Below are 23,088 nucleotides of genomic sequence, written 5' to 3'. Positions count from 1 at the left end.
AAACAAGTGTTGTTAGTCCATTTGATGTTTGCGCTAGCGAAATTGATCTTTGTTCGAAACTGGAAATGGATTTTAACGTGATGAAACGCACTCCTATATTTTCTTCTATCTATACCAATAAAAAAGTATCGCCGAATGTGTTGATAAGAGGAAGAAATTGTCCGATTTAGGACTGTCTTTATTCTATCATATTTTCTGTATAAAACATTTATTCCATGTAACGGAGAAACATGTTATTTGCAAGTGGTTGAAAAATCTTGAACGAGAATTGTGTCTGAAAAAAATGTGATATTATAATGATGAGTGTTGTTAGAAATACTAGGAATTTTATAGTAAAAGGTTATTTTAAAGGGTCGATTAGAAGATCAATCAATGAACAGTTCTACGATTGGACCCATGAACTTGCTCATAGTAAGAAAACGTGAATGTTTGAAGGTATTGATAACAAAAAACAAATTTTGGGCGGGACGAAGTTTGCCGGGTCAGCTAGTGCTAACATAAAACAAGACGAGCGCTATCGCGCTTTCCGCACTTTTAGCATACAACAAGAAGAGCGCTATCGCGCTCCCCCGTATTCAAACGGTTAATTGTTCAGAAGTGCGTAAATATCACTAATCTTATATTCCAAATATCGGCTCTGAAAAGGGTCGTTTGTTACATGGATTAGTGTTCTACAAACGCGTTGTAAGAGTTGAAGTGGTATGAAATAAAGAATGTAAAATATAAAAGCCTATTCATTGGGTTTATAAACCCAACTCGACGGAGATTTATGCGCACTACGATGGGTTGATTGAAATTTCGTGAGATTCTGCCGAAAGCTTAAATAATAAATCGAGTGCACGAATTCCTTCTCAACAGATCTTCGTTTGGAGGTGCCGAAAGCAGACACGGTTTGCTAAAAAGCGTCGAACGACGATGAAGTATCTTTTTCAAGGCAGTTCTGGAGGGAGTTTGGATTGGAGCTGTCCACACGGGCCCTTTTCGAGGCTAGAGACGAATGAACTCTCAGAGTTTAAGTCTCTATAATTCAATATCAGCCAGTTAGTCAGAATTTCTTCTACAAGCAGTTAATGAAGCAGTCTAATCGAAAAGACCATTTGGTGGCTCTGACCAGTGGTGGGAATGGTGGGTCCTTTGTTTGAAGGAAGCCTCGAGGTTGATAGCTCAGGAATTGAATATGTCTGGTATTTTGGACTTGAGAAAGACCGTTTGGATACAGATGATACTAGAGAAATATAACACTTTGGATAATGAAAACACACTGGAACACTGACTAAATAACGGTTGGTTTATTTTCGTGATGCTTCACATACATAAGTTGGATGTGGAATGAATAATACACTCGACAATAAAATTAGAGGAACAAAGTTCGATGTCGAAATTTTTAGGTGATATTCGAAATGCTGTAACTTAGTGAAAAATGCATGGAGATGGGATATGCATCATTTTAAAGCTTAAACTTTCGAGTTTAGAATAGTTTATGAAGATATTTGGTGTGTGTGAATGTGATGGACAAAAAAATCGGGAAGAAATTAACAATCGATCACCTCCCGTTTCTTCGAAAATTTTGTGGGATAACATAATTAGTTGTCATCTGAATCAATAGCAAATCCATTTAACCTTATCAACCAGCTTTCACTTGAAACCTTTAACGTTCCTGTAAAACCTTTCAATACAGAGACATTATTTTAACCCATTTGTTTATTTATTTAGGCTCGTTAGTATTTTAGCTGTAATAAAGCCGGGTTTAATCCTGTACATGTTACATATTTATGGTTTCTATGAATGGTAAATTAAACAGTAGTCATTTTTCCATTGTTGAGCAGACCGGACAGCGGATCATTGTTGTGTTATTAATAACACAACAGCCCGATGTTTTTTTTTTGCAATAGAGCTTCCCCAAAAACAGAGCATGATGATTGTTGCATGGATATAGTTATTCTATAACAACACAAAGATGGTCAACTGAGGGCCCTGAGTTTTGAACTAACGATCGATTGGTAAAAATCAAAAAATCATTTCCATATACCTTTTTCATTTACCAAGTTAAGAAACGGAAAACAATCACCTTTTCATACCGCAATACAAAACATAGTTAATATCAAAGATGACGGAATAATTGAAGCTATTCACATCTAAAAGCGCTAATGATTCTTTCAGAAGAAAATGTGTGTTTATGCCTGATACAATACGAGTTTCACTAGCTCACGGAAAATGTATCTAAAATCATTATTGCAAATTTGAAGATATTCATTGACATTTCGTTATTTGTTCATTACCTCACAAATAAATTTCACTGCTTAGACTTCTGCATCAACAAAAAAGGGAAAAACAATTTCCTAGCGCAAATGCTCTGTCTGTGTTCATCGTTACCCAATTGTCGCTTTAAAAGTATAAAGATTTCTGTCGTCGTACAGATTTATACACCCACTCACTGCCAAACAACAACGAAACGTTCACACGCTTGTGTGAAATGTGTGAGGTAAGAGATTACAGTCAGAAGATAGCAAAGGTGATGATGGTAGCTTTTACCGAGCAACGTTGTTTGCACTTGAACAGGACAAACAGTAAATAACTGTGGCGTCTGAAGCTTCAGATTCGTTTTGATGTTTTATGGCACTTGTGATATTCCTTTCCAAAGAATCGTATTATCTTCCACTTGTTTCGGCCGAGATTTTCATTTTTCGGAATAAAGTAAATACACGGATCGCCCTGGGTGCCATAAAATATTACTGCCGTCCGATTTGCAGAACAAAGAAGATAGCCGAGACTGTTTAAGGTGCTACCGTTCGGGGGGGAAATACGAACTAAACGGAGTTTTTGATTTTTGGACCTTGATCGGGATAATGTGAAGTTTAGAAATGAGCAAACATTTGTGTTACCCAATTTTCGTCAGAATTATTACTCTAGCAGAATTCGGGCTGTATAAAAGTATTATACTTTAGATTGGATACCAAAAAACTTCACTCAGGATTATCCGATGCAAATAAAAAGTGTTCACTATTGAAATACCGAATGCAAATTTCATGCCACGCATCTACCGGTCAGAGCGACTTCTCCACTCTCGGCAAAGCCATTTATTTTGTTGGCAACATTTCCAACCGCTGCTGCCCAAATTTTTTTTTTCGGGGAAATCCTCAATATAAACATTCTAGCTCGCACAAAATCTACCTTCTCTCGTTTTCTCGTGCAGTCTACCAGCGGGAAGAATGATTGCGAAACCAATTTGAAAGTTAAAAGAGGATGAAATTTTCCTAATGAAAAATATTCTTCCATTCAACCGCAAAATCTCCGAACTGTTACGGGAGGCAGCAGCTTGAGCCAACGAAACGCGGCTCAAAAAATGACTCACTCACTTTTTACGTAAACAAAGTTGTTGGTGTCTTCAAGTTTACCCCGTTCGCTCACTGAATTGCTATCGCTCGTTTTTTTCTCGATTCAGCGTACAACGAAACATAAAATCCTCTGAGTATTCTACAATATTTTATGCAGCTTTGCTTCGTTACGCCACTTTCTCCGGATGGCTTTACTCTATCACCACCCTGCTTGAGAGATAGATGCTGTTCCCCAACAAGTTCCCTCATAAAGCATATGATGCGCCTTGGAATTGAATTAAAAAAAATCATTATTCCGCAGCCCATTTCCCTTGACGGAATCGCTGCGGTAAAGCTTTTAGTATTCACGTCAAATCGTTTCTCTCAGTGTTCGGTGGACTGCTTCCACCCGAGGACTTACCCTGGAACCACGCGGTAGAGATGTTAGCGAGCCTATCTGGTTATATTTGATCATCAGCGAAAGCCGTTCCTGGGACATTGAGGTGCCTTGGTCTTTAGTTTTGGGCTCCTCACTATCCTTCGTGTCGTTCAATTTCTCCGCCTCTCCATTCTCGGCCGCGTCCTCATCAGCATCCTGTACAAACACAAATAAATTATCAATACAAATAACAATTACGATCGAGGCTGCACTTACAGGGTTGTCATACTTCCGCAACCATATGGCGTGAATGAACTTGTACGCTAGCCCTCCAGCGACGGCCACCAAACCCATGTAGCGGAAGGCATCTCTCGTTCCGACTTCGCCGATCAGGAATCCCCCGAAGAAGGAGCCACTTCCACGACCGAGACTGAAGTGAGCCATACCCAGGACACCTATCAACGTTGCCAGGAGGCTCTTCGGGGCAAGCAGCGCGCAGTAGGTGGCAGCTGCAACCCACATCAGATGACAGGACAGCGCTTCCATTGCTTCGAACGGAAAGCACCACCAAGCGTTCCTGAGGGTAAAAGTAAGTAATGGTTTCTGATCAATCTAGTTAATATCCTAAATGCTTGAGAATATGATTTAATGAAATATTCAAATTTACGGAGTTATTCGTCAATATACATCACTACTTTTTCTAACATAGACATTTATAAACGAAATAGAAAACCAGAAATTTCAGTTTTAATTTCAGCCTTATAATATCAAAAATTGTTCTGGGTTGTTATTTGTTCGGATCAAGTTGCGGAATGTGATGAAATGTGAAATTTTCCTTTTTTCCTGTCTGTTGAACACACATTCACGATTCTAACCGTTGACGAAGTCGATTAATTTGATGTGTTAAACGTTGCAGCTTTGAAACATTCTGAGCAAAAATGTGGCGTTGCTTCGAAGTCGTGAAGCTGTCCTCCAACGCGAAATACTCGATGCGACATGCAACACCGCACAACAAAATGCCGCAATACAGTAGACATTCGTTTGGCCGCAAATTAAATTGTACGGCAAGGGGCTAAGGTAGCAAGAATTTTCATATGCTTTATTGTGAATCGCTGAACATCAAATGGAAGAAAAGCAGATTTTTCAGACTTTTTGAAACCAAGAAACCAAGAAGCTACAGATTTTTAGGGTTTCATACAAAATTTACAGATTTGTCATTATAACGATCCAATATTAGTTACGACTGGTTGTCATTAACTATCATCATCTCACCTTTTCCATTAATACAACATTTGAATCAGTCAGTCAGTGAAAAGTGAGTGAATGTATAGTTCAAAAGTACGCTCATACTGTTGATAAATTTTCTTTTTCTTTGAGGATTGAAAATATTTAAATGAACCATCGATACGTTTTGGCGTGGAATTACGTCTTCGGAAACATGATAATGGAAAAGATAAATATCGGTCGCGTCACGAAAATTGTCCAATTTTGAGCGTTTATAGCACATTTATTTTTGAAGGTATTTTTGATGGATTCATAAATCGATTTGGAGATTATCCTAAACAATCACCACATACGCAATATGGTGGTAATGAAGTGCAGCCAGAATTTTTATAGCTGGTGCAAATATCTTGAAAAGTGTGGAAATCTGTTGTATGTTTCTTCAAGTGCGATTCTGTCAGTCAAGTGTAAAATCAGTCGTCTTGTGAAAGTTGTGTCACGACCAGATATTGTTGTAAATCTGTTATATACGAGCTGGTTTTATTCCTGAATAATACTTCATTAAAAAGCTGAGAGTATCAAATTAAATCCCGCCTATTGTACCCCAAAGAATCTCATCATCTCGCCCAACATGAGTACAAGGAGAAATCCATTAAATGCGGTACCAATATGAAACCTGATGAAGTGGCAAACAGTGAGAACGATGATATGACCATTTCCCAGTTAGCTACTCGAATACCCGAGCAGCTTTCAGCATCGAAGGATGAACTCTCAAAACTGATGAACGCTGAAATTAACAATCTCAAAATGGAAATTAAAAAGGACCTGGAACAAGTTTATAGTACATTGGAAAAATCTGTCGCCGATTTAAGCTGTTGTGTGTTAAAAATTTGTTTTTAGATAAAGGCAATAGGGTTGTGTTAATTCTCTTAGATTTTTCTAAGGCGTCCGAAACTATTTCGCATCTTTTACTGTGCCACAAATGGAAAATACTTTCAATTTCAACAGAAGCGCAGTTTCTTTGGTCCATTCATATTTGGTCAACCGTCAACAAGCAGTTTCTTGTAATCAGATATTGTCCAGTTTTTTGCCAATTTATTCTGGTGTTCCTCAGGGCTCTGTTCTGGGCCAAATTCTATTCAGTCTCTACATCAATGATTTGACAAGTGTGATCAGGAACTTTTCCATACATTTATATTTTTTTGCAGACGATGTACAATTATATTTCGATTGTAATAATAGAAATATGAATGGCATAATTAATGAAGACCTTGAAGCAATCACTTTTTCATTTCAAAATTTATTGAAACTAAATGCTAAAAAAACGCAAGCTTTGTTTATTCGACGTAATACAGGGTGGGCCATTTAAAGTGGAAGCATCTGGCAACCCCATAACTTTTGACAGAGATGTCAGATTAACAAATGTCATATCGCGTTGGAAGCGTCATTTCAGTACAATTTTAACCATGGAACAATACACACTTAAACAACGCGCTGAAATTGTTCAGCTGTACATTCAAAATAACTTCTCAATTGTGTTAACTAAACGTGCGTGGAAAAATAAAAATAAAGTTAAAACATCGCCTGGAGACAACACTATACGTCGATTATATGCCAAATTTATATCGTCTGGTAGTGTTGGTAATGCCAGTCATCTGTCCAGACAACGACCAAGACGTTTCGACGAGAATATTGATGCCGTTCGAGCCAGTGTTGCAGAGACTCCATCGACATCAGGTCACCATCGTTCGCAAGAGTTAGGCATCTTTTTATTGCCATTTGTTCGTGAAAATGAATTGGACAATTACTGGTTCCAACAGGACGGCGCTACATGCCATACAGCGGCTGCCACGACGAAATGCGCGAAATGTTCCCCGGAAGTTTAATATCGAAAAACGGCGATTATGACTGGCAACCGAGATCACCTGATTTGACGCCTCCTGACTTTTTTATGGGGATATTTAAAATCCAAGGTATACACTGGTAAACCAAGGACCCTGGCTGCGCTGAAAGACAATATCCGACAAGAAATTGCTGCCATATCGGCCGAAACATTGGGCAAAGTGATGGAAAATGCCGAAAAAAGGGCACATTTTGCGGTCAAGGCCAGAGGCGGTCATTTACGAGATATCATAATCAAAAAGTAGTTAGAACAAATCTCCTTGGACCAAAATAAATGAATTTCAAAAAAAAAATTAAAATTCCGCTTCTTTACTTTGCTATTGCAAAAACAAATCCTTCCACTTTAAATGGCCCACCCTGTATAAATGAAGAATTTCCAAACATAAACATCGGCAACGAAACAATTAGCTTTGTAGATTCCGCATCAAGTTTAGGTTTTATTATACAAAGCGATTTTAATCGGGATAAGCACATACTGAGTCAATGTGGTAGAGTTTATTCTTGTCTTCGAACATTGCACTCAAAAAAAAAACATGTTATGCATTATTCAACTAAACTCAAATTATTTAATAGCTTCATATTGCCACATTTTATATCCTGTGATTTTTTAATTAGTTGTGCTGCAATCCGAGTTCAAGACAGACTCAGAGTTGCACTAAACTCTTGCGTATGATTTGTTTTCAATTTCGGACGAATGGAATCTGTCTCACACTTACAACACTCACTCTTAGGGTATGTAATGTATAGATTATTTCAATCGATCAAGAAACAGTTAGCTTGTAGTATTAGAAGAATTGTTATTATTTTACAAATTACCAACGCACTTCATACCATACTTAAAAAATTTGTAGCACTAAAAAGCATGCAGTCTTACGCTGTTAGAGTGAATAAATAATAATAATAATAATAATAATAATAATAAGTTGTTAGTTAAGGTTAGTTAAGCCTGGTGCACGTGTCTCGTAGTTCCCATTGCGACCTTCAGCCTCTGCCCAGGAACTCCGATCCCTACCTTCACGAGGTACTAGCTGAGATGCAAGCAACCCTTGGAAAGATCGGGTAGCCAACCCCGGTGGGACCTTGTGTCATATGCAAACAGGGAAGGGGGACTAGTGTAGCGTCTGTTCTCCATGTTAGGAGCGGCCCACAACAGCGTCTGTATTCCAGGTTAGGAACGGCTGAGATACCGTCCTTCAGGCAGGTTGAGGACTCTAAGAAGCAACCTGTGCCAACCCGTGTTTTCCCGGGAAAAGGAAAACTTCCAATAATGCAATTGAGAAATCGGAGAATTATAGTAATGCGATCGCCTGAGGAGGGCCCCCGGACTGGAGCTGGTCCTGGAACGGGCGTACATGCGAGCGGCCAGCGGCTAGAGGAATTGGTGCAAGAGCGGACCCCCAGTCATCGGGCTCAGCCCGTAAACCGAACGCTAAACAGAACCCGCAGCACAAGAAATCACAATGGCAATGCTGCACCTGCAAATGATGCCGCGATTGGACGACGTCAGTCGCTCACATTGACAGGCCGCCAACGGCAACGAATCATGTGGACGAGAGAGATGAATGAATTCGTGATTCGTTGCTATCATGTCTGCACAAGATTGGAGACGGACATGTCCGGCAGACCAAGAATGCTGGAAATGTTCAACGAGCAGTTCCCACGATTTGCCGGCCAACTAGATCGGAATAAGCTCTACACACGGAGACGAGCGATTTTGTCACACAACATGCTGTCCCCGGCTGAAATAGAGACCATCAAGTTGGAAGTGCAACGAGAACTGCGTAGAGAGAGTGGAAGATCGAGCGATATGTCGAGAAGGAGCTCTGCTAGGCTGAGTGCATCGTTCGCTAGTGAAAGGCGCGAATCTATTGCACCACCACCGGATCCAGTGGATGAGCCTAGAGGACAAGAGCCGGCAGAGGATTAACAACGAGGTCAACTAAAGAACGAATTGGCTTTCCACATGGATGCAGCAGTAACCCAGTTTTACGGAACGGACCCCTTAACCCGACACAAGATTCCGAAGTTGCAGTATTCCCACCGACTAACGAGTGCCGTCCAAGTACTCGACCAGGAAGTTCTACCTGTGTACCTGGAAGTGGTAGAGAATCTAGAGGAGCTGCAATTTATCGTTTATTGTGGAACTGTAGCTGTTGTACGGACGTTAGGAATGCGCACCTTTCACCAAGACGATAGACAGAACCGCGTACTCTCCAAAAAACCGAAACCTGCTTGGATGAGACGCCTGGAAGGTCGTATCCAAACGCTCCGAGTAAAAATCGGTCGACTAACGCAGTACAAGAGGGGAAGTCGATCGCGAAAGCTGATTCGTGGAGTTGCTGAAATTGTGAAGCCGGCAGAGCTCTCTGATCTTAATGAAAACCGCATCATTGAGATCCTCGACACCCATGTACAACGGTTGAGTGCTCTATCAAAAAGGTTAAGACGTTATACGGAATGTACGAAAAGGCATGCGGATAATCGTATGTTCAGTATGAACGAAAGGGAGTTCTACAGCCGCATCAAACAGAAACGCAATAATTACGATGGTGGTCTTCCTGAGATTGACGAAGTTACCCAGTTTTGGTCAGGCTTATGGGAGAACCCTATTCAACACCGAAGTAACAGGATGTGGCTGGCAGAAGAAGAGGAATATGGAAACGGACTTGAAGCAATGCCTGCCGTTATGGTAACCGCCCATGATATCAACGAAGCCATTCGATATTCCAGGAATTGGGCTGCGCCAGGACCAGATTTCGTGCACAATTTCTGGTACAAAAAGTTTTCTTCTACTCATGGGCGAATGGCAGAGTGCTTCAATAAGGTATTAGAAAATCCTAAAACAACACCGGAGTTCGTGACCAGGGGAATTACTCATCTGATGCCAAAGGATCAAGACACAGCGAATGCGGCGAAGTACAGGCCAATAACATGTCTAACGAGCCTGTACAAGCTACTTACGTCGGTGATTAATAAAAAGATACAAAACCATTGCGATGTTAACGAAATATTAACAGAAGAACAGAAATGCTGTAAACAGAACACGCGGGGCTGCAAAGATCAAGTCGTTATCGATGCAGTCATCGTCGGACAAGCAAGCCGAAACAGAGGGAACCTGAGTATGGCGTACATTGACTATAAAAAAGCATACGACTCAGTACCGCATACGTACCTGATAAAGGTACTAAAAATGTACAAGATACATGATGGCGTCATCAGGTTTATGGAACACGCAATGGTAAACTGGAGCACCTCGCTTAGTATCACCGACGGAACTATGTTGAGATCCAGAACTCTCAATATTCGCAGGGGAATATTCCAAGGTGACACGTTCTCTCCTTTGTGGTTTTGCCTTGCGATGAACCCCTTGAGCAGAGCACTCAACCGAAGCAGCCATGGCTACCATATCAACAGAACAACGGCAATAAACCATACCTTCTATATGGACGACTTGAAACTGTTTGCGGAATCAACAGAAGCGCTACATAGTCTTCTACAGTGTGTTAGCAACTTTAGTTCCAATGTGCGGATGGAACTCGGAATCGAAAAGTGTAAGGCAGTACAGCTCCACCGTGGACGATTGGTGGAGACTGAAGGATTCCGCATTAACGAGAGTGAAGTGATTCAAGATTTGGTGGAAGGCGAATCCCATAAGTACCTGGGATTTCTGCAATTGATTTGTCACACAAAAATCAAGAAGGAACTCCAGGAACAATTCTTGATCAGAATCAACCAGGTTTTGAAAACAAACCTCTGCGGCGCCAAAAAAAATCAAAGCCGTCAATACGTTTACCGTTCCTTTACTCGCGTACAGTTTCGGAGTGCTGAAGTGGGCGAAAACCGATTTAGAAACAATAGAAAGAGCAATGAGTTCACAAAGCACCGTATGCACCATCCAAAGTCGTCCATAGAAAGATTCACCTTGCCACGTGTTGAAGGAGGAAGAGGTGTCACTGACATTAGAGCGCTTTGCAGTTCCCAGATCCAGCAGTTGCGGAGTTACTTCGTGGAAAGTCAGACCCGTCACGATATCTATCGCGCTGTCTGTGAAATGGACCGTGGATTCAGTGCCCTGCATCTGGCGCAGGAGCAGTACGAACCTAGCTGCAATTTGCAGACCATAGAAGAAAAAATAACATCATGGAAGCAAAAGCAAACTTCATGGGACACACCCCCATCGTTTAGAGCAAGCGCATATCGACAAAGTATTATAGAACACGTGGCTGGTGCGAGGTGAACTCTTTTCTGAAACAGAAGGGTTTATGGTAGCCATCCAGGACCGGATAATAGCGACTAAAAACTACCGGAAGTACATCTTGCACGAAAACGTTGTTGACTGTTGCAGAAAGTGCAATAAAGTAGGAGAGACGATTGAACACGTCATAGCCGGCTGTGGAGCGCTAGCCGAATCAGCTTATCTCAATCGTCACAACTCGGTTGCCAAAATTGTTCATCAACAGCTAGCATCAAAACGCAACTTGGTAAATCAGTTGGTACCCTACTACAAGTATATTCCGGATCCGGTTTTGAAATATAGCTGCTACAAGTTGTACTGGGATCGCGAGATTATTACGGATGTCCGAATACCAGCTAATCGCCCTGATATTGTGGTCTACGATAAAAATAAGAAAGAAGTGCTGATAATAGACATTGCAATACCGTTAGACCACAATCTACAATCTACGTTTGCTGCCAAGATAACCAAGTATCACGACTTGGCAGAAGAACTAAAACAAATGTGGCATTTGAAAGGCATCCGTATTATACCAGTAGTGATCTCTGCTACTGGTTTAGTTCCACACTCTCTTACGCAGTCATTGGAGGAGCTGCAAGTAACAGAGCAGCTTGCGGTTATGCAGAAAGCGGTGATTCTTGGAACGTGTAACATAGTGCGACGGTTCCTGAATCACCATAATTAGAACACGATGATTGTTCAGACACTATTACAAACAGAAAAAAAGAAAAAAAAAGATACCACAGAGCCTAATCCCCCTTTGGCATTTAAGAAGCCCGGGGGTAGGTGAATATTCCAGCTCAATGCTGAGAAGTGCCATAACTCATAATAATAATAATCTATTGCAATATAGAAAATTATTTTTTTCTTCAACGTTTAGTTCGTCAAAGTAGCGTTGGAATGAGAGCTTCTGAGTGATATTATGAACAGGGTCTTTTTATAAGAGACATAGAACTTTCAATTTAAATAAACGACAGAAACAGGTGTAGATTGTTATGAAATTATTTTTACGAGAAATTTGAGAGGGGTCTCAGACTATCATGAAAATCTTCCCCGGTCCCAAAAACCCCTACATGCCAATTTTCATGTCGATCGGTTCAGTAGTTTCCGAGTCCATAAGAATCAGACAGACAGACAGAAATGAAAGCTTTTCGTATAGTTTGCCAAGTACACGGCCCAGACAGAGAAAGAAATATTCTCGTTCATGTTCTTCTTTATCCTCTTAGAAAACACTTTCCAACTTCATTTTATGATGAAGTGTAATATTATCACGCTTCTACATAACAGCACTGGCAGCTATAGCGATAGCGTGGCCGTGTGAAATAGCTTTGCATTCCAGCCAGCCTTGGTTCGATCCCCATTGATGTCGTATGATTTTTTTTTTTTGGCACAATCCCAAATGAAATGAAAAAAAGAGATGTCTGCTCGCATACATACAAACCATTTTTAAGCTTTTAAAACAGCTCATTATTTGCGCATTTGACCCTCCAGCACACGATATGGCATCATTTCTGCCAAAGATGAAATGTTTTCAGCCAACGCTAGTTTGGGTGTATATTATCGTGCAAATCAGCATTTTGTCTCGTATTCCGAAAAAAAAGTCCCAGAGTGTCGATTTATGACAAAAAAATAATTCCGAGATAACAGTAGATCTCGACGTTTCATGCAATTTTAAGACATTTGGTATCAAAAATGTTTTTTTCAAAAACCCCGATTTCCTTTACTCCCCCCTTTTTAATTTTTCAAAAAACTCAAACTTTGACCGCTTTGCGCCACTCTCTTCTAAGTCCGATTGAGCTGATATTTGACATTTATGGGGTAACTTTTTGAAATCAGAGATGACCATTTTCATCGGCACCCTAGGATACATATTGGGGGTACAGATTGAAAATGTCTAGATTCTATCGCTTATTGCTCATCCACTTTTCGATGGATTTAAAAAATTTCCCTTGAAAAGCTTTTTTATAAAAATACCCAAACTCATTCGCATTTCGGCATATTTTGCTCCGCACTCAAACGGTGAAGTGAGTGTATTAATTTTTTTTATGAAAATCGTGAAATGTGCTAATAATTTGTCTTCCTCGTTGGGCAAAGTGTGTGTTGCATCACGCATCAAACAACATTTTGAAGCTATTTCTTCATTATACTTTTGTTTGATATTTAGTCCTTGCAACAAACAATTTTCATTAATTATATGACAATACTTACTCAATTAACGAGTATCCCACCAAACGACACGCATGAGCAATGAAGGCAATCACAATCAAATTAACATGTCCACAGAACTTAGTGATGCGTCCCGCGCCATACAAGAACGGAATGCTACTAACGGTTCCAACCGTGATCGTAATTCCTGGAAATAAACTTCAAATTACCGAACAGAATAATGAAGTAAAAGCAATTGGAACCTACCAAGCAAATAGTTCGGTGCTCCCAGCTCCTTCAGATACAAGAACAAAAAACTCTCGATGAAGCCCCAGAAGTTACCCAACAGGAACAGGAACCAGATGAATATAATGACGTGTTTCAGTTTCAACAAATTCCACAAATCCTTGAACACATTATCCGCCGGCAGCTTTTCTCCGAGAGGCATCAAAAACACGGTTACAGATGATATTATTAGCAAAATGTCGTACGTATAAAAGGCAGCTGAATAATCCGTGTATCCCAAATCTCGCGAGAAGAAATCGATCATGATACCCGTTATGGGAGAAAAGATCGCCATTCCAATGCTCGAGAACAACCGCTCCCTGCCAAAATCGCCACCATACTTTTCGATCATCGTCAGAGCAATCGGATCCATGATTGTCACCCCTGCGGAAAGCATCGTCGTGGCCAGGAACCGCAGTCCAAAATATATCCAGAAAACTCTATCATCACTTTCCATATAGTCCGGTGGACATATGTCTGGTCCGTTTTTGCGGAACCGACACCGTTGGACCATACAGTCCGCTGCCAATTCACTCAGCCGCTGGTTGATATTCAACGACATGTTAGACGAGAGCACCAATCCCCCACAGCGAAGATCCTCCTCCTCCAGTGCCGTTACATTGACCCCCTGCTTCCATAGAAGCTTCACGCCAAAGCGAGTTTTGAAATCGGTCACCGTTTCATTGTCATCATGTTCGATCTCCATACCAAGCTGTTCAATCGGTTCCCCCAGGTCGGGATGCATGTCAAGTACAAAAAACGCCGAGTCTCCACTGCCGGCGATGACCCAGCTCTCCTCGCTCTCCTCCGAGTCGGGCTCGTGATTAAGTATTTGTTCTAAAAGACAAGCATAAGTACTGATGAATTATAGCGTAAGCATTGCAATAGATAACAGTTAACGAATCTCACTATCTATATACGATTCCGTAGTGCTCGAGCTATAACTACTAAGTACGTCCAATGTTTTGTTCTTCCGGTTGATTTTCTTATTGATAAACAGTTCTAAGTCATCTTTATCTCCCACGTCCGATGTGGTCATTACAGGTGCAAAAGTGGGTGGTGACACCAGCTCTATTTTCGGGTTCTGCTCCAACAGCAAACAATGATCCAAACACTGATCCACCACTATGTCGATTTCCTCCTCTTCCGGGCACTCACGGCTAGGACACGGTGACCACCAAACCTGCGAACATAAATTCCATTAAACCACGCCAAAACGAACATACACTTCACACTTGGTCAAAATTAATTGATTTATAATACATAAACAAGCTGAAAAAGCACCAAACACACATACATACAAATACAAACACATGAGAGCAGCGTTTTTTGCCCCTGGGCGCAGCATATTGGGGTATATGCGTTGAGCAAGGGTACCCGGGAATAAATGGACCGTACCTCTATGTTTCCCGTCTCCGGATGTCTCATTACGTATGCTTCCGGTAGCTTTCCGGGAATTTCCTGCTGCGGAATTAGAAGCAACGAGTGGTGAAATAATGCATTTAGCAGCAAACTCATAATCACCACCGGCTTGTAGCGACCGAACTTGTCCACCAGGAAACCTGTTGAGTGCGGAAGAGGAATGTTGGACGTGTGTTCAATAAATTGGGTGACAAATTTTGCGGTGTTATGGCATCGGAGTGTGGCATCTCTGCCCAAACATTAATAATCATTTGGAGGGGAACGTTAAGGTGTGCGCATACATATTAATTTCGTTGGCTTTGCGGAATTACGTCTTAAAGGGGTTGAAGGTGCTTTCGAAGAATGTTCTTGCAGGAACAAATTCAATCCGTTTCATAAGTGGCATTTGCATTTGTTTCAAACACATCGAACTTAATACTAAATTTCAAATCGCAAGGAAGCCATCCTTTTTTGCTCAGCTTTTGTTTTTTGAAAACTTGAAATTTTTTGAGAGCAAATAATTTTCGAGGATTTTTACGCTTCATTCAAAAATATTAGTACATTGATACAAAATGGATTTCTGTCTGTCTGTCTGTCAGATTCTTATGGACTCGGAAACTACTAAACCGATCAACGTGAAAATTGGTATGTAGGGGTTTTTGGGAAGCCGGGGAAGGTTATTATGATGGTTTGAAACCCCTCCCCCCTCACTAAAAGGGGGCTGCCATACAAATGAAACCCAAATTTATACATTACTCGAGAATTAATCAAGCAAATGAAACTAAATTTGGCATATGGAGGTTTCAGAGTACAACAAATATTTCTATGGTACTTAGATACTCCTCTCCCTCTCTTAGAGGTCCCATAGAAATGAAACACAAATTTCGGCATAACTCGAGAAATTATCAAGCAAATGAAACCAAATTTGGCATATGGAGGTTTTAGGGAGCAATAAATGTTTTTATGGAGGGCATTTATTCATGTAACGGAGAAAAATATTATTTGCAAGTGGATGAAAAATCTTGCACTTGCATTGTGTATAAAAATAATGTAATAATCGGCACGATATGATTATACAACAATCTTTCTAATTGACAAATTTTGCTTATACTAATTATACTAATATACTAATTATAAATATAATTAGAAAAAAATAACTCTTTAAACACACTGGTGAAAAATCAAACTCAAAATTTTAATTTAATGAATCCCCTTTTTTTACCTTGAAAAAACCCCCTTCGATATTTAGTTATAATTTGATTAGAAACCATTCTAAGTCAACAAATTTTGACATATAGTGTACGATGTCGGACTCTTCAAAATGGAGATTTGAAAAAGATTTGATGAAATTTATGAAATTTCAATACTTTGCGAAAATGTATCTTTTGTAAATGCTTGTTAGCTCAACATCGTCTAATGAATAATAACTATGATCAGGGTTGCCAACTATAATTTTCAAAAATCAGGAAGAATGAAAATAAGAATCAGGAAGAAATCAAGATAGCTCATATTGAGTTGTCTGGAGGGCCCGAGACGGAACAAAAGCATCATTTCTATAGGTAGACATACATCTATTCAATTTTATACGCACCGCTTTGTTTCACAATCTTCCGCCATCTTAAACACAGTTTGAAAATTCTATCCTCCCAGAATATGTTTCGTGTCGGAAACTGTTCAAGTCATATTTAATGCTGTCCATAGAGTCGATGATCTTACCAGACTCCAGATTTTTTTTCATAAACGCAACGGAGATGCAATCCATTTAAGGCATTACGTCAAATTGTGTGGCATTACCACAATCACTAATTCCTACCGCTTCATTTATTCGTCAGAATCAGCTATTCTTCCGAAAGCGGCTTATTTTGATGATTTCCTGTGTTTCGAGAATAATAAATGAATTCTTCAGCTTCGAGATCAATTGCGAAATATTATGTAGAAAAAAGTAGAATATGTATATACTAGTAATTAAGTAAGAGTTAAGACGTGTTTTAAGCATTAAAAAACATCAAGTTATTATTTTATTTCAAAATATAACGATTTAAAACAGCCTTCGGACGTGCTAGAGTAGAGTATCTACCTTCCACACCAAATTCAAGCTTTAATATATGTCGACAGTGTATCTTCGAAAATGCAAATTGCTTCGGAATAGATAGATAATAAATGAAAGAAAGATTGATTATTATTCAAGTGTGGACTGGACATTTTTTCTTATGAAGTCTGTTATGACAGTTATCATTTTCAAACAGGAAAACTTTGTATATTTATTATAGATAATCTTCATTCGGATAAAGAAAAACGGACAAAAATCAGAAAAAATCAGGATCATTTCAGAAAAATCAAGCAAAATTGAGTGTTTGTTTGAATATCAGAGAAAGTGCCAAAGTCTAGGAAATCCCGAAAAATCAGGAAGGTTGGCATTTCTGACTATGATACTAAAGCTGAAATTATGCTTTAAACATATAATGTGCCGGGTAAGGGAGTAAAAAGTGCCCCCAAACCAAATCACTAGCTGTATGGCAAATATTGTATAGGATATTAAATAAGAAATTTTGGCGGTTTTTTTAACCCATATGTAGCTTAACATAGGATCTATAGTGAAAAACGTACTTTTTCGTTTATTTCACGCCATCCTCAAAAGCTTTGAGACAAACATAAAAAAAAATACTGAATATGCATCTCACTAAGGTGTATCAAGAAAAATTATCAAAAAAAAAATCATCAAAAATTTAAGTACTAAAAAATACTGAAACTTTGAAAAAAAAGATTTTGGGATTTAGAGATTCAGTACTACTCTAATTTATATTTGAATGTGTTCCTACGGCTATCCTAGATATGTGTTATTTTTGTCAGATTTTTTTCCAGTGCTGCGCGGTACAAAAAAATATTATTTTTTATATTTCTAAAGGGCCTGGCTGGGTACGGGAGTCAAAAGTGCCCCCAAACCTAATTACCATCTGTATGGAAAATATTTTATAGGGTACTAAATATGAAATTTTGACAGCAGTACCATATATTTGAGTTCTTATATGGTACAACATAGGATATATGGTGAAAAATGCACATTTTCGTTTTTTTTTCACGCCATTCTCGATAGTTTTGAGACAGAAATATGAAAAAAATACTGAAAGTACATCTTGCTAAGATGTATCGATCAATATTTTCAAAAAAAAATACTGAAAGTGTATGTATTGAGAAGTATTTTTAAAAAATCTTTTCACTAAAAATTTATGTACTAATAAAAATCTTGAAATATTTTTTTTTTTTGAATCCAGAGGTCCAGAGGTACTAGTCTAGTCCTAGAACACACGAATACAATAATATGTTTTGAGAAAATAAAAAAAATAAATACAAAAAAAAATAGATATTTTCGTGCAGTTTTTGAAATTATCTGAAATAGAATCACAAATATCAAAAACACATGCGAACATATCTAAATATAAATTAAACCAGTACTGGGAATCATCGATATAACGTACATATTGAAAATTTTTTCTTAATTTTTCACTAAAAATTCGAATTCAAAAACATACTTAATTCTGGTCGAAGAATGAAATGTAGGAAATGGTTTAAATTTTCAAAAAAAAATTCTTTTGTTTTTAACTACAGGAAAACCTGTTTTTGTTCGGTTTATTTTGTGCGATTTTTATTTGTGCGTGTTTTTTTTGTACGGTTTTCTGATCTTGTGCGACTTTTTTGTGCTATTTTTTTTAGCGATATATGGAAAGAAGCATATTTGACGATGCATTTCAGCGCGAAGAAAGCATATTTGCGTCTGAATTATCCACTTCTCAAATCATTCCCATCCTTCCATCAAATGCTCTAAGTTGTGCATGACATGATTTCTAACATCGACATGCAACTAAAAGCCACGCGCAACCGAAAAGGCTAACTGTCCCACCGCGAAGCAGGGAAACAAAAGGAAATCGAACGGTAAACGGCGTGGAGATGAGCTATTTTATTGGGGTAAACTTTTTTTATGCGGTCCCTATCTACCGCACAAAAAGTTTTTTTTTCCAAATTGTGTACCGAACATGATTTTTAAAGCGACTGGTGAAGTTTTGCACGATTTTTTATACGATTTTTCATACGATTTTTTGTGCGGTTCTACAAAAAAGGTTCGCCTGTACAATGAAAAAAAAACTCAAAAAAAATGAGCACCCTTCCTCCACTATATAGGAAACTTCTTGATAGCTGTATGGACTATTCATATAATTTTCGTTTAAAGTTTTAAAAAATATGTTCTTGAAAAAAGCGAATTTTAATTTTCAAAATATTTATTTTTGTAATTTTTGTAATAATTTCCTATATTTCATTGCCTGACCAAAATTCTGTAGTTCTTGTAAGTGTTAAGTTTTTTTTATTATTTTAGGTTTTTTTGACTTCTTTAGAAAAAAAAATATTAAAAACTTCAAATTTAATCTTTCATAAAAAATACAAAAAAATATAAAAATAACGCTGAAAAAAAAATTTTTTTTAAATTGAAATTCATTTTTCTAAAATAAATATTTTTTTCATTCTGAACGAAAATTATATGAATAGTCCACACAACTACCACCAAGTCTCCCAAACATCGAAAGAAGGACTCTGTTACAGAGAAAAAGTTTTTTCAACAAGCAAGCGGTCATTATATCTATTTGTCCTCAATCAATAGTAGGAGAAATGGGGTAAGACGGACATGTTAAGAAGAACTTCAGTTGTATCTTTGGAAACACATGTTTTCCAAAACATAAAATCAGTTTCTTACAGTTCAATATACTAGTTCTCGAAATAATTGGCCAAATGTTTTATAAAAAAATGTTTTTCCATGTTTTTTACTGAAATTAAAACAAGCCGAAAAGTTGAACATTTTTATCGATGCGGGTATAAAGGACATGTAATGGGGGAATATGGACAGGTTCATAATATACGATGCGTAGAAGTTTATTGCTCGCGAGAGGAATAATATCGCTCTCTCTCAGTGTTTGCATGTCCACTAACTGAAATTGAAGAAACAGAGAAAGCAATATAAAAAAGAGTTGAATATTCTTCCCTTCTCTAGAGACGAATGAACTCCCAGAGTTTAAAGTCTCTTTAATTGCATTGGATGTGATCTTGGATGTGACTGTCCATTTCAACCCCACCAATAGAATTATTTTAATAATTTAAATTTACCTCTTACGAAAGAGTTTACTTTGCCGTACATACCTAAAGGCGGAATTCGACCTTTTCAACATGATACATGCTACAAGTTAAACGTAAACAACAATGGATATGATACATACGCGTTTTTTTTTTTAAATTTTGTTTCCACCTCACTACTACACAGTAATGTGCGATCGCGCACTGCTCCAACATATGTCTTGATGTTATTGTTTTTGTAATCAATAATTTTGTTCTCCATTATTCTGGTGAATTATGATAATCGTCAATAAATGACGTAGTTGCCCCAACATTGTCGTGCTACACACGCCGCACCGATCCTCAAGCCATTGGATAAGGGCAACATCGCTCAACAATACCAATTATATCGTAAAATGTTACACTCCAATAAGCAAGAAGCATTGACTTGTAGCATGCATCAAATCGAATAGATGGAATCCCGCCTTAATATTGCATCTTTGTCAACTCGCAAACCGAAATATAACCATCAGCGATTTCAATTTTGCAATTAAACCACTCAAAATGCTTAATATCGAAACCGAAAAAATTACATCCACACGCGGAATCATGTTTGATATTTGGTTTTTGTTTCCCTATTCCACTTTTAATCAGTATTAATTGTCATAGAATGGCTTGAATATTATAGAATAGGGGTTTAAAAAAGTAGTCAAAATTTCGTTTTTGGTACCATATACAATATTCTCCATAGAGCTAATGATTTATGTTCGCTTTTCGTACGTTGACAATTATTCAGTTCCTTAACACGTTGAGCGCCGCACTGTTCTTGCTGCGCTTTTCATTCAGGCTACATCACAATCTGCAATACTTTGCAAAATATAATTCTCGTTGTTAATAGGCATTCGCTTACAAAGTGTACACGTATTCTGTTAGACTTTATTTTTTGTTTGAGTAATTTTGGTTTCTTCCAAACCAGAAATGAGTACATTAGCCCTGCTGAAAGCGTGACATAAAATTCTTGTACTTGAACCGATTTATTTGATATGGATCTACAAAAAATATATGGTGGGACAGTTATGAATAGAATATCAACATGGAACAGATGAGCTTGGTGTTGTTTTTTTAAAAGCTGAGAACATACTATAATTTTTTTGCGTTTTTCCGGAAAACTAGGCACGAAAACATCGTTTCATAAAGAAAAGTGAAAATTGTCAAAAAGTAACATGGGACAACTATGCGTAGAACGGCAGCTGTTCCCAACACAAGAAAAATCCCCTTAGAGATGGGATGACCAACATAATTGCAAATGTGTTTCGAGCTTTAGTGATAATAAAATAAAGAATGATGCCATTGAACCATGAACATGTTTATTTTTTAATTTACACAAACTGTTCAACCAGCAAGCTTAGTATATTTTCCTGTCGTTGCGAATTGGCGAACTCTGTACCACCTCTAAAATATGCTAATGAAGTTCATTTTAGTCTAAAAGCAGTTATATTTACAAGTCTAATAGTGTTTGAAGATAGATTTTCGAATGCTCCCGCCAGCTGCAATACACTTGTACGATGATTTAAAAGCGATTCAAGTGCGTGTTCTGGTTGGAACTTGGTAACGACTTGCAACGTTTTTGTTTGAATGGCCCAAATGTCGGCAAAAAATAATTTTTATTTTACTCAAATTATGGCAAAAAGAGAAAAATTACTGGGTACCGAATTGAAACAGCAAATGACACACAGATCCAAGATCAGTAACATGTAACTCGGAGTATTATAGTGTTGAAAAAATCACAAATTTTCAGTGTATTTACAGTGTATTACCTATCGAGTGCTATGTTGTTTGTTTATAAGTAGCAAGTTCGACGATATACCTGTTCCAAGGAAATTCAGATAAGTACTAACGCACTTGGTCACAATCTCAGAAGAATGCGGACGTCGAATATTATGCAGATCAGAAAAAGAAGGATTGAAAAGATAAAACTCCCTATCTAAAATTGAGTCCTCTTTTAGTCTCAGATGGGAAATATTAACGCTACTAGAAACGTAATAGAACCACGAATGCAAGACGAATTTCGAATTTTGCACATCTACCGACATGAGCGCTTTCGCTAACAGCTATCGCCGAGCACGCCAAAGTGGCTCATCTTTCGAATGTTTATATTGGAGATGATACCTTATATCAAAACGTCTTTTGCATAATTTCTATATTCCTCTCGCTACATAATACCAGTGCGGCATTTAACAGCGATTCACCGGGGAGTAGCGTTCTGACAAGGGCGAACGTGGAAAGTTATCTTCGCTCTTCCAAGCAGCGTATCCTCCACTCTCGGTCCACGATAATGGAAGCCTCTGCCAGCGGAACGATATATCGTCTCCGGTAGGCAACAGATAATGCAGAAGCAGGAACTTGTTCTGGTTACGAGTAATTAATATTATGCCTGATTAAGTGTATAATTCCTCGTTCAAATACGTAATGTGAATATTATTGTATTCGATTTACAGCCCACTCCCTTGCGAGGAACGTACGATGGGCTGTATTGAAATAAGATAATTTTAATATTATATCAGGAAAGTCATACTTCATGAGACCGACGGAATCACAATTGGCGGCGTGGAAAACCACGCGCCCCCATTAAAAAGCAATTCATATGGATACTCCATACATTATAAATATACCTCAATATGCAAAACACAACACCGAAGCGTGTTCTTCATTCCAACACTAATTATTCATTATAACAGCGGAAATCACTACTCACAGTCAGTACAAGAGACCGAATCGAGAAGACACAGGACATGCACACGCCTGCAGCACCGGTTCTGAATTCACCCGATGGTTGGAGCTTTTAAGCAATTAATGAAATAAATGCAGCGCACATGTTGAGATGCCATTCTCCGTGCTTTCCAAATACGGTGCAGGACAGCAGCTAGCGTTAAATATCGACTCAACAATTTCACAGGCACCAACAATTACATATGGTAACGAGAAGCAACGTCAGTGTCCTCGCCGTTAATGCATTACGCGAAATGTTTGGCCTCTAAGCGTTGCAATTGCAGAGTAACAAGTGCAGTGAGCATTTATGATAATTATTTTATGCATACACCTACAACAAG

General features: G+C 38.5%; 1 protein-coding gene across 4 annotated transcripts in view; it reads right to left on the bottom strand.

Annotated features, from left to right (window-relative positions):
• The window catches only part of LOC129777095 (uncharacterized), a 92,383-nt gene that overhangs the window by 8,141 nt on the left and 61,154 nt on the right, over nucleotides 1-23,088 (bottom strand). For all 4 annotated transcript variants that reach the window (XM_055783161.1, XM_055783165.1, XM_055783163.1 and 1 more), the window contains exons 4-9: nucleotides 14,879-15,042; nucleotides 14,390-14,663; nucleotides 13,463-14,317; nucleotides 13,259-13,403; nucleotides 3,970-4,270; nucleotides 3,736-3,909 (exon numbers count right to left, since the gene is read on the bottom strand). In XM_055783161.1, coding sequence (XP_055639136.1) covers nucleotides 3,736-3,909; nucleotides 3,970-4,270; nucleotides 13,259-13,403; nucleotides 13,463-14,317; nucleotides 14,390-14,663; nucleotides 14,879-15,042 — 1,913 coding nt within the window. The remainder of the gene's footprint in view (nucleotides 1-3,735; nucleotides 3,910-3,969; nucleotides 4,271-13,258; nucleotides 13,404-13,462; nucleotides 14,318-14,389; nucleotides 14,664-14,878; nucleotides 15,043-23,088) is intronic.

Source organism: Toxorhynchites rutilus, chromosome 3, assembly GCF_029784135.1.
Source record: "Toxorhynchites rutilus septentrionalis strain SRP chromosome 3, ASM2978413v1, whole genome shotgun sequence".
NCBI lineage: Eukaryota > Metazoa > Arthropoda > Insecta > Diptera > Culicidae > Toxorhynchites > Toxorhynchites rutilus.
The sequence above is the reverse complement of the archived record's forward strand: the minus strand, read 5'-3'. Positions and strand labels throughout refer to the sequence as shown.